We start from the raw sequence: 19,823 nt of genomic DNA, 5'->3' as shown, positions 1-19,823 counted from the left end.
GAGGCTCAGAGAGTTGTAATTGTTGAAAACTGAAGTAGAACATACTGAAGCTTGACAACAGACGGCCCTCAAGGTCCTTCAAGGGAAAAAGAAAAGCACATTTGTAACAGGTTACTTAAAAATTTCAGTAACTAGATACCTGTGAACACAATCTTTTATATCTACCTTATACACCGTAAGTATTACTGCATGGCCAAAAGTACCAGTTCAGATTTTGTGTTATTATCTTTTTTCCCCTCTTTTTCTGAGTTTGCCTTGAAACTCTGAATTTACAGGATTCAAGCAAGTAGCGGAAAATCAGGCATTATGACCATTTTGGTTTTTTTTTCTTTTTTTCCAAGTGGGTAGGGAGTGGCTTTCAGTGGCCAGTGATACAGAAAGCTTTCTTCACCGTCTTTTTTTTTTTTTTTTTAAGTCCACACATCTAAATTGAGATCGCTTGAAACAAGTGCTGCCACGCTGGGCATTTAGCCTAAAAAGAAACACCCCGGGGAATCTGTAGCAGGGCTTGGGCTCCTGTGATCCAGAGAACACCAGATTCTCCCTGCTCAAATTGGCATCACAAATTGGCATGGTCATTTGCATAAACGCATATGTTTTATTCTAAAGAATTCTGCCTGAGTTGAGGGGGAGATGGTAACCCAAGACCCCTGGTCAAAAAATGAAAAGAGTGCTGCTTTTGAACGTACGAGGTTCCAGCTAGGGGTCCGCTCCCCGCCTGAACTTGGAGTCGGATCAGCTGAGATGAGATAATGAGTTTGAAAGCGCTTTGTAAACTGTAAAGTGCCATGCAAGCATTGTAAGGTATGATTAGTTAGCATTCTGCTATCATTAATCCTAGCAGAACATTGCTGTCTGTGACCAGCAATGCAAATCACAACTCCAGCCTAAGCACAACTCACAAGGTCCCTTTATTTAGTAACTAAAATACTTTTCTTTCTCCTACTACCATAGTCATGATAATGCCTTATTTTTTATATGATGTTCTGCTTTCAATACTCTTCCTGGCTGGGTTTTTTGCTTAACGCACAGTATAGTGGTTAGAAGAGAACCCCTGGAGCCAGACAGCCTGGGTGTGAATTTTAACTGAAGCCCTGGCACTTTGACCTTGGGCAAGTTTCTGAACCTAGAACCTAGTTTCTACTCTCTTAAAATGGTGATGCTAATAACACTAACATTGCAGGGTTGGTATTAGGTTTAAATGAACTAACACTTAGAAGGAATTCCAGCCAATAGTGTGTGCTCAATAATTGTTAGCCACTTTCTTTGTCATTAACATTGTGCTTTTTAAATAATGCTTTTTTGAAGACATGAATTCAATGGCCTGTGATTTCCATTGGCCTTTCTTACGGCTATAGTCAACCAACACCAGTTGGTACTTGCCAGATGCGTTGGCTAAGGAGGTGGGGAGGAGCATGAGCACCATCCAGGAGGGGCCAGGCAGGACCCTGGGAGTCAGGTGTGCAACTCAAAGGGCAGGATTTCATATTTTAAGAAATAAATGTATTTGGGGAGCAAAGCGCTGCCAACCACTTCCAAATTCTGTATTTTAAATTTTTATTGAGGACAATGGCAGCAGTGAGAAAAAGGAATTTTCTGGGCATGATTAGTGATGATTTGATTTTCCAAAAAGTCAGATGGAGTGAGGGCCTGCTATAGTCTTAAGATGTAGCCCCCTCAGGAGCAGTATGGAGCAGGGTAGCAGAAAGCAGGCGGCCTGGTTGATCAGGGTATAAGAGTCTCATTGTTCATTTTACTCCTAGCTAGGCTAATTCCTCCTTCTTCATTTCTGAGATGAGTTGTCCTTTGAGGATGAAGACTTTACTCTTAATTTTCTCTTAGAAATTGGATACAAAGTAGGTGAGCAATAGGAGTCAAGATATTTTATTTACTTATCTTTATGAAACGAGAAGATAATGATTTTTAAAAGTTTTAACATTTTATTATTACTTAGAATAATAATTACTTAGAAGCAAGGCTGAGCCTATGAGCAGGGGGAGAGGAGTTTGTATGAATCCCAGATGGACACATTCAACCCTATTCCTATCCCACATGCCTCCAACGAAAACAAAAAACAAAACTAAGTGAAGAGTCCTGATATTCCACCATTTAACTGCATTCAGGCATTTGAAAGTTTGAAAAGTCTTTAATATCTCTTTGAAAATGGAAATAGCACAAAGTATTGATTTTTTTTTTTTTAGCTATTTTGGCAAAATGTTTGGTCACAATTTACTTGACATCCAACATATGATGAAGAAGAGCTAAGAGGTGGACATTCGTTGGGGTAGAAGATCGAATACAGAGCTGCTCGTGGGGAGGTGCAGGGCAAAAGAAGCATTTATGCCCCGGGTCCATCCTGTGAATAGTCATAAAGTCTTCCAGATGCTTCAGGTTAGCTCAGCTCTGCAGAAAGACCTTCCTCACACTTTGCGATCGGGTACATAGTCTAGGTTTGCTGTCACACACAGCTGCCTGCATTAGCTTTCCCCCAGATCAGTTTCTTGGTGGCTCAAATTGTTGCCCTGTCACTCAAAAACAAATTGTGTGCCTGTTGGGTGCATTGCTAATGTTCTAAAGAAAAAAGAACAACCAAAAACTATCTACTCTTTCCAATTTCATGGCAAGAGTTTGGATTGTCCTTCTCAGAGCCATTTAGGATCCTGCATTGCTGATGCTGATGGGGCCCTGTCAATTAAATGACTTTTTAGCATTGCTAGTAGCTGGTTAAATTCAAGGTTTTAAAACCCACTCTAACTATGCTACAACCCTGGACTAAAATAGCAAACAGATGTCATCTAAACTAACGATACCGAGAAGACCTTTCACTAACAACACAATGTGTGTGTCTGGAGATGGGGATTTAAAAGAATATTTGGTCTGATCACATGGAGGGTTCTCTTTAATTTTGCTCCATCAGTCACAAGCAATTAAGTAATGAGAAAGAAGCTGTTCATGACATTAACCTTCGCAAAGGAAACCCTTTCCTGACCCACCAACGGGGCAAAGATTCAGAGTCAGAAGAGGAAGTTGCATGTCGGCGGCCTGATCTTGAGAAAGATGACTTTGCTGCAAGGAGAGCGAGGATGAACCAGACCAAGCCAGCAGTGCCATTGAATCAACTCCTCTATGGGCCTTACCGAAAAAAGGAGGCAGAGAAATCAGAGAGCAGCAAACCGCTCTCAAAGGGAATTTCAGAAAAGAAAAGTCTAGAATATAAAAGGTGTGCGCTGTGTGTGTGTTTGTGTGAGTGAGAGAGGGGGCATAATTAAGTGAAGGTGACGTGTGTCATAGGCCCCCATTCCTTTCTTTCCTTTCCCAGTTACAAATAATCGGTAATGGTGGTTTGTTTTGAAGCAGAACTCCAGATATCCAGTCTCCCTAAATGCAGTGGCAGAGACTAGAATGGCCATGTCCAAAATAGGGCTGAATTCACCAAATAAACTTTGAGTTCCAGTGGACACATCACCACAAATGATTGGCGTTACTGGCACAAGCAGACATGTACCATTGCCAATCAGGGGTGGCCACCACCCAAAGCTGCTCCAGTCCATTCGCAGGAAGCAGAAAACACAGTCATTCCTTAGCTGTAGGCTCTTCTCCCTTATTGGCTCCTTTTAGATATTGGGAGGGGAAGAAAATGAGGCTTGCTCTTTCTTTCCACATACCAGCAAAATCACTTAGACATTTAATGATGGATATTTCTCATTAAAAACACACACACAAAACCGGGGTGCCTGGGTGGCTCAGTCGGTTGAGCATCTGACTCTTGATCTCAGGGTCATGATTTCAAGCCCCGCATTGGGCTCTACACTGGGTGTGGAACCAAAAAAAAAACCTTCTCAAAAATATAATATGTTTCTGTTTGTTCTTTTATAGAAATTGTTTTTGAATGAGTTTTCCTTTCGCAGCCTTTTTCCCATCCTCTTCATTTGGGAAAGGAAAACTGTAGCAAAATGGGTTTTGGCCAGTGATTTTTATCCTAGGAGGGATATGAATTTATTGAAGGTGTCAGCTTGCTAAATTTCATCACACAGAGTTGATGATTCTTGCATTTTTTCCTTATACCAGAATCAGAGATTTGCATTGTCAAATTGCCATCTCTTTGCCCCTCATTTAGGGGGGTTTGTAAATTCTGCTGAACGAAGAATATAAACATCTTAACTGTGTTTTACACAGTTCAAATGGTTCTTTGGGCAGAGTCACTGAGCTCAGTGGAGTAGTCAGTGGTGCTTGTTGCTGTTGTTCTGGAAAGTACCAGGTACGAAATGTGTGGACGCTCCTGGGATATAGAACAGGGGTTAGAGCACAGAAGCCTGGCGTGATTTTTTTACAGGACACACTCTAGCTTCGGGAGTCTCTCGCCCTGTGCTGCTCTTGTTGGCGTGCCTTGTAACAAACCATTCTAGGAGGGCCTTGTGGGAGGGATCCGCTGTTGCACGTGAAACAAACACTTCTGGACAACTGACTAGCACCAACGCACATTGATGGGGATCAGCAACTTGAGTTAGGAAAAGGAGTTGCTTTTGTATCTCCCTTTTTTCCTTTCTCCTGCATGCAATTTTAATTCCCGGTATTTCCAGCCTCATTTGTCACCTGACTCTGTGTTTGGGGACATGGCTCTGAGTCTGGGATGGCCCATGACCTCTCTAGAGAGCATCAAAGAACTGATGAAAGAAGAGAAGGCCCCTCGTGGCTCTTGCCTCTGCCCTTCCTTCATCCCCTTTCCCAAACTAAAATTAAACAGAAAATTCTGTAGCCTTCCCAACCTGTAGAGGCTCTGCAAAGACACCACATCATCCAGGTAACAAAAGAATACCTCTCGGTTTTCTGGCTTGGATGGTATCTTTTTTAGAAAAACAAATAACCTTCTTTATGTAGGTTTTTGAGATTTTCTATCTCAGGAAGCATGTTTAGTTAGAAATTGACTTTTAATGCAATTGAATGTTTTATGCATATAGATGCCACAGCTTTGATTTAAATGACAGCATTGTCAGCATGAAGCCACCCAACATCCACTTCTTGGGAGAACAGTTGAAAATATCAGTTTTAACATCAGTAAAGATGACCAGCTATTAACATAAGAAACAAGTGGGTATTGACTCTGTAGATCCAGGTGAAGAGGATACAGTCTGTTTAATCTTCAAGTTTATATTACCCAAACCTAACCAATGCTATTGGGAAGCAGAGACTGATTTTGAAGGTCGAAACTTTCTGTTTGGAATCGACTTAAATGTACTTTCTGGCAGTTGTGAGTTTATGGTTGAGATATTTAATATGTGAACAACGTTCCAGCTATCTCCAAACTAATCCTAGAATTTGGATCGTGCAGAGCTCGTTACTAACCTTTTACTGGTGCAGTAAGAGACATTCCAGGACGGCTCAGGGATTCAATCAGAAAACTTGAATTCATTACAGTAATTTGAATAGTGTGGGAATTGGGCATCATTATTGTCAAACTGAAATCTCATTACCATTCTTAATAGTCTTTCAGCAAGCCCTGGCTTCTCTTCCTAAACTAAACTAGAGACTGTCATGTGGTGGAAAAAACTCCATCTCATTACAGTATCAAAAGGGTAACATAGGCGAAAGGAATCAAGGCTCCAATTGATTCCATATTTTTTGAGAAAGGGAAAGGTGCCTCCTTCATTTCCTTGCGTCCTTAGCCTCTGAAATTCCTTCCTTGACATTCTGTTTGTCTGCTCCCCTTCCTTGAACCTGATTTTTCCAATGATGTGGGGGCCTGGATAAAATTGACAGAAACCAGGGCCAAACAGAAGAGGTGAAGTCAATGGTGACCTGTATCACTCGGACTCAGGAGAGCGAACCGGCAGAATTGGGAGTGAGGAAGGTGCCAGATCTTTACAGGGATGACCTGGCTCAGCGGAGAATTCAGGGCCACCTCGCCCCTCACCGAGAGGCTCCGAGATTTGTCACAGTCTCCAATATCACTGAAGCTGACTTGGAGACGTGGGAGAGACTGAAAGTGTCAGAAAAGACGAGGTGTGTCATGTTTTTCCCGAGTTTTCCCCTGGTGGTGGTTTCATTAAATTTTGAAGGAATCAAATGCTTATCCTTCTATCATTTTTTATTCTTGTGGCTGGAGAAAAAATACCTCTCAAAACAGTATATTCTGCATGAGTTTAAAGTTATTAATACCAAAAGTTATGAGCCACTGGATGGAAAAGATCCTCTTTAATTAAACCAACTACTGTGGATGATAATTTTGACTGGCTTGTTTATACTTGATTTTTAACAAATTTTCATTATTTCACTGTACCTAAGATTTTCTTATGCCTTCATTTATGATGTTGGAAGGGATATTTTGAAAACTATAGAAGCTTAAAGCCCTAGGCAAGACAATGATCATTCCTTCGTTTGTTGTTTGATGAATGGAAAAGCAATTCTGCTCTAGCCATAGAAGTATTTTTCATAAATCTAGTATTCAGAAAAAAAAAGCTCTTATTAATTTACACTTGTCTTAGAAATCTTTGGAACTCATTTCTGGTTCTGACTAGGGATGGAGATGTTGAGCACATCTGTGCCCCTGAGCCTTCACCAGAAATTAAAGCAGAAACTGCCATTCGTGATGATTTTGCCAGCCGCAAAGCAAGGGCCTATAAGAAAGCTTCCAGCCCCCGGCAGAAGTTTGTGCACTTTGGACCCGTGACAGAGATAGATCAGCAGAAATGGAAGCGGCTCAGCATCGGCCAGGCTGGGCCTAGGGAGGAGGTAGAAGAAGTCCTCAGTCGTGGCAGCAAGACCGAAACTTACTCTGTCCCCCCTTCCTCCGCGGCCACGTCCAGTTTAGAAAAAGACCAAACGCTTACTCCACAAAATGACCCCAGGTATTTTCCTCCATCCGTGTGCAAGACCTGCATGGGAGCCATTGCTGCTTTGAAAGGGTCTGCTGAAGCACCTGTCAGAAACCTCCGGCCATCCCATAGTTTTAACAGACTCTTTGGCTGGTTGGCAGAGAAGTAACGTTAGCAGGTCACCCTGGGGAGGAGCGCGTGTGTGAACGTTAATGGCAGGTGTCCATTTTGATTCTGTTGTCCCCAGAATCCCTGCCTGGGAATGCCAGTAATCTTGGCGAAGGACCCTTTTTCCCTCGGCTGCATTAGCACTACTTTATTAGTTGGAAATACTGAAATGAACTCGATGGAATGTTTTAATGATACCCTATTGTTTCTTCTAAAGGAACAATAAAAATCAGGTTTATCCTTAACCTCCCTCTTTTCCTATCCCAGGAAGGGAAGAAAAAAATAATTATTAATATGATTTGTTCAAATTTGGACATTGAAGCAGTTGAAAAGAAAGTAAAGGTCTCTTTCCTCCCCTACTTAAAAAAAATAATTGTATAATAAATGGTGAATGGAAAAAGACTCCTCTCTTGGGGTTCCTATGAGTCAAGAGTTTCCTTGGCTGAATCTCCATCCAAATGTGTGAGGGATCACCTGGGAAAAGCCCGCGTCGGCCTGTCACGGGTTCTCATCCTTGCTGGAGGCCTTCCAGCTTTGAATTTCCAAGTTCTCTTTTGGGCGTTCAGTTCTGTGGACTGGTCTCTCTCCCAGGAAGTAGGTATTAGGAGGTTTATAAGCCCCTAGACTCTCCCGGGAGCCTCCATTCCACCTGCATGTTGGGAGCAAAGTAATGCTCTCCATGGCAAGAGGAAATGCTTAAGACATCCTCCTCTGTGCTTTGTCCTTGAAATCCAAAGGAAAGAGTGAATGGTCTATGACATACAGAGGGGTGTCTTTCATCCCATACTGTGGCCGACAGCATAGAGATAGCAGCTTGTAGACATAAGTAATCCTAGTACATCAGAAATACAGTTGGTGTTTCAGAGGCTGACGGGGACCTGGGGTGGAGTAGGTGGGGGTAAGAAATTAGTAAGAAATGCATCATTGAGTCCTTGACTAGGGAGGGGGCCATCACTTAGCCCCATGGTGACAGGGTCTCGCCAGCCTTCTTTGACTTTCCTCAGGCCCTCGCTGGGGCTCGCCTTCCATGATCTCCATCTGAGTGTGTCATCCTTACTAACCAGCCTCCGGAATGAGAGCAGCCGAACTCTTCTTAATCTCTCAGTCCCAACCACGTTCCTTGTGTCCTTTCATAATTCTTTTTCCTCTTCTCTCTTGCCACTAATGCTACTTGATTATCCCCAGAATAGTGAATTCTGGCGTCACTGACTATTGCAAAAGGGTCTCGTGGCTGGCTTCTGTGCTGGAGACCCAGGAGGAGCATGTGTGCAGTTTGAGCGAGCGCCCGGGGACAGAGGAAGGTGAGGAGCAACGTTCCCTCCCTTCCCAGGAGGTGACAGATGACAGGTGGGGTCAAGGCCTCGGGTGTGAAGTCTTCCCTAGCAGTAAAGCTGTCCTCTCTGGCTTCAGCGACAAGCAAACAGCTGCCACAGGTTGGCAAAGAAGAGAAGGAAGGAGCTGCTCAAAGAGATTCTGCGAGGCCGCCAAAGGCCGAAAGACCAGAGGAGAACAGCCAGCCACCGTGAGCACTTGTCTGCCTTCCAGGGTGTGGTACTTCTGCTGTGTGTGGCTGTTGTGTTCCCAGAAAACAGCTTCGAACCACAGTATGCCCTTGATGACTGATATGGCATGGAGTTCAGTCACTTAAAAGAATGCACCCCTCTCAGGATCAGAGTTCTGCTCTCAGCGCCCTCCCTGAGTAGAGATTTGAGCCTTTGCATGTGGTTGGGTGCTGGCCGGATTTCATCCTCAGGAATCATGACACCCTGAAAGGGAAACCCATTCCAGTGTAAGTACCCATTGCATGATGGCGGCCCACGGTATTAGTACTCAGTTGCTCTATGTGTTGCTCCCTCCGTGGACGTTGGCTTCTTCTGTCTTGGGTTGATGCCCGTGGGTGACGCTACTGAAAATATCTTTAGCAGTAAGTAGCCTTTGACCGGCTGGACTGAATGTTGCCCTAGTTTGTGTCCCCCGGCCTCTGAATGCAAGACTTCGGGGACGGAAGAGAGCTCGGAGAAGATGACAGCCAGGAGTGGCAGCGGACTGAAAGGCCAAGGAAGGTTGTATGATTCGCAAAAAGATGACATGATGGTCAGGAGAACCGGGATGTCTCTTAGACGCGTTGGATCCAATGTAAACCAGTTCCTTCCAGTTCCATTTGCAAAGCGACAGGATGTGGAGGCATCTGCCAAGGGTCCACCATTGAAGGATAAGAGGTCAGAAGGTTTTCCTGAGCCTTTGTGATTTTGTTTCTCTGCTCTGAGCTTCCATAATGCTTTGAGTATGTTATTAACGCCTTATGGTACCTCAGTGCCACTTATCCGTGATTGCTTGCGGAAATGGAAAGATAAAAATTGGCCCAGTCTGCCAGGAATTTTTTTTCCCTTTTTTTGCATATAAGCAGGTGTGGAAAGAAGATGCAGTTGTGAGTTTTCCTGTTGAACGTTTTTTTTTTTTTTTGACTCACCTTGTGGGCCACCTGAATGGGTAACTCTTTTATTTCTTCCTAGCTTGTATAGGAGCCCTCAGGTAAAGGAACTGAACTTCTTTCTGACCTACTTGATTTCAGTTTGGTGCCAAGAGGGTCTTCAGGTCCAAAGAAGATGTATACCACTTACCAATTTGTAATTTCATTTCATTTCAACATTAGCAAACACTCAGGGCTTTCTAGAGGTAAGATTTCTATTCCATGCTGTGACTTGATTTAAAAGAACGAGTAAGGAGGGGCATCCAGGTGGCTCAGTAAGTGAAGCGTCTGCCTTCCGCTCAGGTCATGATCCCGGGGTCCTGGGATGAAGCCCCAGGACCCAGTGAGCAGGGAGCCCAGGAGTTGGGCTCCCTGCTCACTGGGGAGCCCGCTTCTCCCTCTCCTTCTTGCTCGTGTGCTCTCTCTCTCACTATCTCTGTCTCTCTCTCAAATAAATAAATAAAAATCTTAAAAAAAAAAAAGAACGAGTAAGGAAATAATCTGAAGTTTGTAGTTAAAAGTACTATATGTTGAAGCTTCTATTGCTATTTAGTAAGAGTGATACATTTTTGTTAAAAGTGTAGTCTGCCAGATCTAAGTAGAATAAAAGAGTGAGAGGTGTTTTGCATAATTATAGGATCCATAGAAAGCAGGAAGTGATGAGGTTCCACTTCACGAAGGACCTTGAAAGTAGCGGGTCAGAGGGTTGGATGGGGAGCAGGGAAAACCTTAAGTAACACCCAAATTTTAAAACTAAGATCCTAGCTATCTTTATGACCTGAATTTAATCTATGCCTTATATTTCTCTGAATCATCATACTACTACTCTCACAGAGCCTCTTTGTAACGTTGGTTTCAGGACGCTATTCGTGCTCTGCTTCATAGTGCAGAGTGCTTTGTAGCCCTTTCAAAGGGTGGCTTCTCCCTGTAGCTCTCCTTCTGGCAATTCACAGGTAGGGCGATGGAGAGAGAAGAGGGTGAGTGGATCCCACGTGGGTCCCGGCCGGTCACACTGGTCAGGGCTGGTTCGTGGCAGAGGGACTGACTGATCTGCCCAGTCCACCATCCTCACTCACTTTCCAGATGCCCTGACGCAGCGTGGCCCTGGGGTCATGCGCTGCTCTAAAGCAACTTAGCGTGAAAGGGAAGAAGGAAGAGGGGCCCATGGCTGCCTACCCATTCTAGGTGCTTTCCCATTGACTTATTCCTCACATGACCTTTGAGAGGAAGAATTCTCAGCTGCATTTTGCAGTTAGGAAACGGAGGCCCACGTCCACACAGCTGGTAATTGCAGGTCCAACATTCAGATCCAGCTCTGCCTGAGCAGAAAGCCATGGTCCCCTTCCCACATGTTGCCTGCACAGGTTACTAGAGGGAACGGTGGCAGTCTGATGAATTCCCTGTCACTTGTATCTGTCCCTCTATTAGTGATTCAGAGAAAAGCCTCTTTAGATCCAAATGAGAATGAATGGCTAGTTTGAGCAGAAGGAGATGTGGTCACATGAACTGCATGTCAGTTGTGCGACTGAATGAGCATACACCTTGGGAATTCATGTTCCTTTTCCACAACTGTTTATTGAGTAATTACTATGGGTAATTACTGGGAGCTAGGGGATAATTTTAAATGAGCAGGAAACCCATTTTTTCCCCTCCCACTTCAAATGAAGCTATGCCAGTTCACAATATGGAAGTATAGAACCAGCTAATTATTGATCCTAAAATGCTTTATTAGTGCTGAAAGTCACATACATGAGATGCATAGAATATTCTCTTTATCTTTCTAAATATCCCTACCCTCGCAATTAAACTTTATTCATTGCTTTTTCATTTCTTTTTTTTTTTCTTTCTGATGGGATGCTTACACCAACTGTGATTTGTCTGGCCAATTTTGTACCTATTGACTCACCTACTTGGCATTTTTTGAAAAATCTCTTTATTAGTGATTTTTTAACTTACCTTTACTTTTTAGTTTCCCAAAGGACAACGGAGAAAGTCATTTGAAGCCCAAGCTCTAATTATCTTCTCCCTAACTGCAAAGGCAGGTCTGCTTAAATTGATGCCCCCTTAAATCTTAATGAATTAGGAGGAAATTCCTTAAGTCCATAAGTGAATATATAGTAGAAGGGTAAATGAAGGTTATCTCCAGAGACTAAGCTATTCTTTTCTCTTCAATTTCCAGAGCATCCAGTAAGTACTCAATAAATACTTATTGAGGGCCTTGTCTGGTCACTATTCAGGGAACCCAAAAAGAAAAATCCCTGCCCTCATGGAGCTTACACTTTAGTGTAAATCTACATTTGTTGGCAGAGATTTCCATGAAATGCTGTTAAGTATTTTGTGTAGAAGCAATCTAAATTCAAATATATCTTACATGTGACAACACGTAGCTGAATCTCATCAACAAAATGGGCTAAAGGAGCCAAACTCGGAAGAATACATACTATATGGATCCATTTATATAGTACGAAACATTCGACACTAAGCTCTGGGTATGTCTGGGTTGTGCAGATTCATTGAGGGATATGTGTCTGGCAGGTGCCCCTTCTGTATATATATTCTACTTCAATAAAACATTAACAAAAATATTCGGATAGAGACACAAAACACGTACTAACTATGAGTTGATTATTTCTAGGTTAACTAGGCATAACTTCTCTGCTCTCTTCCATAGATAATTTAGAAAACACTGGATTTGAATAAGCCTATTCCAATAGGTCTATTAACTGACAAACATTGATCCAGTCTTCAGAACTAACTGCTCATGCACTCTCCCTTGACCATTGGTCATTGATTCCAAATGTAGTCGTGTTTTTTAGAAAATTGAGTGTATTAGGTTAAACTTTATCCCCTTCTGAAACTATCCCCTGGAGAAACAGAAAATGAGTCTTACTGCCAGAAGAGAAATATCCACAAACCTTTGGGCCATTTCAACAGAGACTTTGGGTCTTGCACTGGTTTGGTTGCCTTCACTGTGAACGAAAACAATTATTAATGAATGCATGAATGCAGACTGTTCTAGAATGATAAGAGCAGGTAAGAGAGAAGGGTGGGTATGTGTGCACCCATGCATTCCAGGGTGTTTTCCCTAAGATTACAGGAAGACATCTCTAGAAATGACTCTTTTCCCCATAAACTGTTACGAAACTGAACACGAGACTAGGTAATTTTTGCTGAAAACCACAAAATTTAATTTGCTGGAAACTGAAAGCAGGACCTTTTTTCTTTACTCAAATAATTCTTTGTCCACCATCAGAGTGCAGAAATGAACAGCGTTTGAGGGCATAGGTAAGAACCTTCTCTTAACATTTCCCTTTGCCGAAGAGATAGTCATTTGTGGAAGCTGCTTTTTTAAACTGTGCTTTAAAATATGCCCTTGTAATGTCCTAATTTCTTTTTTCTAATTTAACCTTTTTCTTTGCTTTATCAGATGCATTAAAATTTAAAGTGTCTATACTGCAGAAGGTACAACTTTGTAGATCTGAATAATCAGAAGAATATAAAAGACTGTAAAAAGGAAAACTTTGGTTTTTCAAGTTATGGAATATTATTCAAGTCTGGCTTTGATTAAGGCTGCCAGTTTTCTAGGAATTGTGGTTTTTGTCAAATGCATGCGGAAGGCACTGATTGGGGTTCTGGTTGGAGCTCTGGTTTGCTTTCAGAAAACTGCAGAAACGCTCTTTGATGGCATTTGTGCAAAAGCATTAACACATCAGGGAAAGGGTCAGTAAGCGTGTGCTTCTATGTTGGGTGTCCATTACAGCCCATTACTGCCAAACATAAAGGCAAGAATGGTTTAACTGTTTGTGAACGACCATAATACAGGTTTGGCTTTTTTTTTTTTTTTTTTCCCTTCTTAAACTGCCTTCTCTAAACATTGTGGGTTGCACCTAAGCCTTCTTGTGTTTATATTGAACAGACTCTTTTTTTTGTGGGTAGCATGGGGATTATTTTCATCTCTCCTCTGTGTTTTAAAAACATGTTTTGCGTTCTTTAGCAATGTCAAGACTGTTCCCTCATTTCCAGCAGTTAATAAATATTGCTAATTGTGTAACGACGCTTCTCTTCCAGTGTGATCGGCAAAAAAGGTTTGGCACACAAATATGTCATCGGTTATGTTTATTGCCAGCTTGGTACTGAGCTAACCTTCTGTCTTGCCCATCCCCTAATTTTGTATTTGGTCTTGTAGATACGGTCCGAGAACTCCTGTGTCTGATGACGCAGAGTAAGTTGTCTTGTGTTTGTAGGAATCCATTAATGACTAGCTTGAACTGCATGCTTCCCATACTTACCACTAATTGAAATGCAACTGATGCAACAGTGAACTGTGCAGCTCACTGACTCAGCCTCGGAAAAGCGCTTGAAGTTGGAATGCAGAACATATGTTCTGTGCAGGAGAGATGAATGAAAGAGTAACTTGAGCATGATTCTAATACACAGCTGCTGCTTAAACTTAACATTTGCTTTTCATAGATGTGGCATGGGGAGGCTGGTCTGACTGTCTGGATGTTGGTACCCCTTCTGAACCACAGAATTATTCTGCATTTTGCATTTAATTCTTGATATGTTAGGGCTTGGCGTTAACAATGAAGCAAGCCATTCTCATGGCCCTATTTTTTTTTTTTTTTTTGAGCTAAGAAAACAAATCCTGAACCACTAATTATAGATTCAGAAGCCCAAGTTCCTCCCAGGTTGGAGTAATGTAAACTGTGGGATGCTCACGACCAGAACATTGGGGTTGCGTTCAAGTTCTGTGGCATAGCAAGGGGTCAAGATGTCAAACACGACTTGGGCTTCCTCTTCCGGCTCCTTACTTTCCACTCCTCTCAGAGATTCATTCCCTACCTCCGCCTCACATCCAAATTTGAGAAGAAGCCACCACTCTCCCATTTGTGACCACATTAACTCTGTTTCAGAAATGGATTTCCCATCTGCAGAGCATTCTGAAGCAGATATCCAAGGCAAACATTTTCTATGCACAATACTAGCTTTCTCAGAGTTGAGTAAAATCTGTGTTTTGAGAAACATAATTGATATCTAATTCCAGCGTCAGTGGCCTGCCGAGCCTGATGTCTCTCCTCTGTGACAAACAGTCTGTGCGCTGCTGGGAGTCTGACCATCAGAAGAGCACACATTGGCCTAAGACATTTAAGTCACCCAGTGAGGCATCCAAATAAGGGTGCAAAACACAAAACTCATTGCCCCCAATGACAAGGAGATGGGGCCCCCAAATTACTGTTTCCAGTACCTTTTCCACGTCTGTGTTCAAGATGTCAGCTTGGTTTGTCCTAGCACTAAGCGGGCTGCCTCGGGTGCCAGGATCCGTTCCCATTGTGCGATCTGTGATTGCTTCGTGGCCTGTCGTGCAGAACAGTCATGTCTCAAAACCAAGATCCCCCTGAGCTTGACTGACTGCATGGAGTTGTCTATAAAATTGAGCCCTGGTTATTACACTGAAAATCTGCAGTGGCAATATTTAACATGCACTGAAAGGAAGATGATCAAAGATGAATAGGCAAAACTTTGATTTGGTTAGCAAACACATTTTGATGGGATGGATTTATCCTTCCTCAATGCAAGGCTGCTGTGCAGTTTGCCTAAGACGGATCCCTGGGAAATCCCAAAAGGTGGAAGAAAGGAAGCTACGGTAAAGAGCATTTGAATCTTATTTGTTCCTGAATATGAAACCTCACCTACGGGAAAAGTGAATGATTTTTTTCAAGGCGGCGGAGGTGGGGACTCTCTTCTCTGCCCTAAATTTACAAAAAGCAACCTCATGGACTAAGAAGAATGAAAGGAGCTTCTTTTCCAGAGATCTTCTCTAGGAGTATCCAAAGTGCCGAATCTCCTCCTTGGGAGTAGACACAACTTGCATGAAGCCGTGTGGGGAGCAAAATGCAAAGTTTATATGGGGAGTTTCATTTTTAAATAGATATTATATGTTTAGTTTCTTCCCCCACTCTCTCCCTTTTTCAAAATCGTTAAAGGTAATTATTGGCACAGGCTCTATTTACTCAGAACTGGCACATTCTTAAAATACAGCCCAATCAAAAAAAGATGTGCCCTTTAAGGAAAATACAGGTCAGGGGCAGACCTACCACACAGGCAAACAGAGATTTCCACCTCCCAGCTAGCCAAATGTTTCCGTAGATGTAGTTTCACCTTCTTGCCCTTTTCTTCACGTGCACGCTCCTCCTGTCCCAAGGCTCTCCCCACCAACAGAGCCTGGGCACGGTGAGAGTTGGAGGCTGTTTTATTCCTAATTCCCTCACCTTTGACCTGGCCCCGAAACAGTTTCCAGGCTCCCCTGGAGGTGATTTCATCCTGGCCCTCCAAGATGCCAACCCACCACCATGAGAGACTCTGGGGCTCGGCAGCCAGGGACCCTTGTCCCAACAGCACAAGGCCTGGGCTGAGAGCAGATGTTTAGTGCGAGTCACCTTAATATTCTGGAGCCTGGGCTCCTCCAGGATTCCCCACCCTGCCCCTAAACACACACTTCTTCATTTTGGAGGCTGAGTCCAACCTCTGAAGTAAGGGACATTTTCTGAATGGTGACTCAGCCCATTTTCTGTCTAGTATTATCATTTTTCAACTTGCCTAGTTCCTTTTTTTTGAAGTGGCATAAAGATATGGCTCATAGTTCAGTTATTTCTTTTTTGGCCAGTTGGCTGGAATTTCTTTAAAACAAAACAAAATAACTCTGGGGAAAAATAGCACTTCCTGGTATATGGGAGGGCAAACCAGAGTTTCTCTTTTTATTTCACTAACCAGCTTTTGGCCACATTTGGGCTGGGGTCATTAGAACTTCACGGTGGGAACAGAGATAGGACTGCAGGACAGAAGAAGGCAGTTCTCAAGGCCTTGCTCCCATTCTTTTCTGAGTGATGTAACCAAATCCCAAATCTTGGAGAAGACTGCCATTTTTCCTGGGGTTCCAGAAGAATAGAATGAACTTCAGTCTCTTTCTGGAAAGCCTACTTAAGTGATTTTTCATCCATGATGCTTAAAAAAACAAAAAACACGAGGTTAGGCTTTTCTACCTACCTCTGCAAATTCCCAGATCTTTCTTAAACAACCTTAATAAATAGTCTAAAATAAATGAAAAACTGCAGCCCCTCCCCCCTTGGAGGACTGCAGTTTATCTTTCTAGAAGACATAGCTGCACGATCCACTGAGTACCCCCATGGTGGTTTGCCATATTTCTGCCAATAGAAGCCTCAGGTAAAAGTCCTGTGTAGTCAGAGTATTTGAATACTCTTGGGGAAGACAGATTGCAAGTACAATCTTCAGTTTCAGCTCTCTTAGGTCAGACTTAAATAGTCCAACACCTAGAGAGAAGGAAGAGGAACCCAACAGACCCATGCAGCTTCATTTTGAATGCGTCGGAATGAAAGTGGGCAGCCATAGCATTGAGGATCTGGCTTCCCCTTCCAGAGCGCTGTCTGCTCAGGACCCGACTGGCATCCAGGAGCACTGTTGCTGTTGATTGGCTGGCCGTGGGGAGAACCATTTTGGACATCACCGATGATGTCTAGAATTAAGTGGAGTCTAAGTGCATGGCTTTTCTTTTTCTTTGTGTTAATCTGGCTTCAAAGATGGACGGTCATAGTCTTCTGAGAGTTTAACAGTGAACCTCCATTTCTTGATTTTGGACTGCGTAACCCACTTGGTCCCAGGGCTCATTTCTTTGAGAGGAGAAGAAAAGGGAGGATTTTGCTTTGGTTTTTATTTCTGTTTTCATCTTGCTGCTTCAGCTTTTGCTGTAACAAAGGTCTATGTAAGCACCATGAGAAGAGGCCCTATGGTCTTGCCCAACATTTAGTAAGTTCCTATACAACATATCAATAATATGTATAGCCTAAGGCCTTAAAAAATTGCTTTCCCTATCCTTTGTCTTGTAAAAGAGTAAATTCAGAAGTATCCTGACAAAAATAAGGTACAATGCTTGTGAGAATATTAAGATACAAAGTATATACTGATTTATATGTTTTATTCCTTAATCTTATGATAAAATACCTTATTTTCTTGATTCCTGGATGCTATCAACTGCACTACCAATTTATAGACATTTTTACAGGAAATAGAAATAATCACATCAAATATATGAATCAGTAATGCATAGCTCTTAGATGCATCCACAATTCAGAAACTTCAATATGAAAAGTTGGGTGTCTTAGACTTGAGGCTAGTTGATTTTTTTGGAAGTGGAGAAATTGCCTTAATGTAGGAAGCACGTAAGACAGCTCTTTACGCAAGCATTTACTGTAAGAACGTTTTGCTTCATGGAATGCCACCCTCCTTGCCCATACATTCTCCCCACATTATTTAATTCTCTTCATTTTGTTTCCTAATACATTTCCAATCGAGAAGAGCCCAGAGCTCCAAGTACCTTTTTCTAGCTCTTCCGTAACGTTTTGGCACCTACGTATAAAATTATATTGACTTGCTGCAGCCACCCCTGAAGGCAAAGATGGTCACATTTCGGCTTTGGGGGTTAAAAGGAGAAGAGGTGGGGGCGCTAGCATGCCCGCTGCGGGCTGGGGGAATCGCAACACGCCGCGTCGCGCTGCTGTCTTGCGCTGCGGAGGGAAAAGGGGCACTTTTGCCAGCGCGGTAGCGCCCCCACGCGGCAGAACGCGCAGACACATCCCGGGCACCGGTCCATTTTTGTCCGTTCTCTCTCCACACTCAGGAGCACGAGTATGTTTGACATGCGGTGTGAGGAGGAGGCCACGGTGCAGCCACACAGCAGGGCCCGCCAGGAGCAGCTGCAGCTGATAAATAACCAGCTGCGGGAAGAGGACGACAAATGGCAAGATGTGAGTGCCGGCCAAGGCCAGGGGCAGCGGGGAGGCTGCCCTGCACCATGGGTTAGAGCCCCCTTGGAGCAGGAAGTCAGGTGGGGCGGGTAGACTTGGACTTGAAAGCGAGGCAGGGGAAGGGAGCCCTTCGGGGATTTCAAGCAGGGACACAGGAAGTGTGGGAATTAAAGGAAGGTTAATGACAACATGAAAGGTGAAGAGTGAAGGACGCAGACATGTATTGGGCAAGCCCCCTGCTAGAAGGTTGGCCACAGAGGGAGGGGGTGGTGCAGGAGGGAGGCACCTGGCATGGGATGTAGAATAGAAGATGCACTGTCTTTCGAGATGATCGCCAATATCGAAAGCGTACCAGTCACAGACACTGTTCTAACTGCCTTGCATGTAGGATTTCTTCCGTTTCCTTAGTAACTCAGTGAGCTAGCAACTAGTATCATCCTCCGCTCCACAGATGAGTCCCAGAACAGCTAAGTAACTCGCCCAAAGTCTCACAGCTAGTGAGTAAGGGAGCCAGGATGAGAACCAGGGAAGGAGGTCTCTGTGGCCTGAGGAGGGCCATGTGATTGTGTGCTGAGAGCGAAGAGCCAGGGCAGGGAAGAGCTTGAAGATGGGGATGACGGGAGGGAGCATGGATTCCTTTCCTGTGGTCCTCACAGAGCTCTCTGAGGTAGCCGTTGCGGCCTTGACTGTACCATCAGCCAAAAAAGTTAACGTCTATGAAATGTAATAATAATCGGGTCTGCCATTTATTGAGCACTTACGATATGGCTGGCACCTCATATGCACTATGTCATTTAACTCTCACGGTAGGCTGGGAAGAGTACATGTCATTGTCATCCTTATTTTAGGGATCAGCAAACTGAGGTGTAGAGAGGCTGACAAACATGCCTGAGATTCCAAAGCATGGAAAAGGTAGCGCTGAGATCCTTTCCCACAGCTGCAATCCCAACCACCTGACTCCAGCGTCCTGGACATCCTTATTTCTGCCTTTTGTTCCTTCCCTGAGGAAACTGTGTCTGTCTGTGGTTGATTCCTGCCATTCTGTTGTCAGCAAGTCCATTCACAGTGTGCAGGTCATAAATTGGAAAAAATGAAGTTTCTTACAGTACCCTGTGAAGCAATACTTTAAAATTTAGCAGCTGACGTGAGATATGCTTGCATAGTTCATATTACCGTGTTTAAATGAATGTGCTGGCCTGCTATGGAGAATGTGGCCATATCTGAATGTTTCCTGCCTTTGAGGCATTCCTGTTCCCACCAGACTTTACACAGGATTGAGTGGGAATGGCCTCGCATCGTGCTGGGCCCACAGTCAGTGCTCACTCAACTCTGAAGAGTAGAAACGGAATTGTATGTTCTGTCGACCCCTTGTCCCCCACCCCCCTAGGACCTGGCTCGTTGGAAGAGCCGTAGAAGAAGTGCTTCTCAGGACTTAATCAAGAAAGAGGAAGAAAGGAAGAAAATGGAGAAGTTACTGGCTGGAGAGGACAGAACAAGTGAACGAAGGAAAAGCATCAAAACCTACAGAGAAATTGTTCAAGAAAAGTGAGTCCT

The 19,823-nt window shown here is 43.5% G+C and overlaps 1 protein-coding gene across 1 annotated transcript in view; it reads left to right on the top strand.

Moving 5' to 3' along the window:
• LIMCH1 (LIM and calponin homology domains 1) overlaps window positions 1–19,823 on the top strand; it is a 324,230-nt gene that overhangs the window by 245,670 nt on the left and 58,737 nt on the right. The window contains exons 10-18 of the mRNA XM_035005588.1: window positions 2,918–3,220; window positions 5,758–6,000; window positions 6,516–6,845; window positions 8,166–8,281; window positions 8,391–8,502; window positions 8,945–9,199; window positions 13,637–13,672; window positions 18,143–18,269; window positions 19,657–19,814. Coding sequence (XP_034861479.1) covers window positions 2,918–3,220; window positions 5,758–6,000; window positions 6,516–6,845; window positions 8,166–8,281; window positions 8,391–8,502; window positions 8,945–9,199; window positions 13,637–13,672; window positions 18,143–18,269; window positions 19,657–19,814 — 1,680 coding nt within the window. The remainder of the gene's footprint in view (window positions 1–2,917; window positions 3,221–5,757; window positions 6,001–6,515; window positions 6,846–8,165; window positions 8,282–8,390; window positions 8,503–8,944; window positions 9,200–13,636; window positions 13,673–18,142; window positions 18,270–19,656; window positions 19,815–19,823) is intronic.

The sequence above is a fragment of the Mirounga leonina genome, unplaced genomic scaffold (assembly GCF_011800145.1).
Source record: "Mirounga leonina isolate KUSES-001 unplaced genomic scaffold, KU_Mleo_1.0 Mir_129, whole genome shotgun sequence".
NCBI classification, from domain to species: domain Eukaryota; kingdom Metazoa; phylum Chordata; class Mammalia; order Carnivora; family Phocidae; genus Mirounga; species Mirounga leonina.
This window is presented reverse-complemented; position numbering and strand designations above follow the sequence as displayed.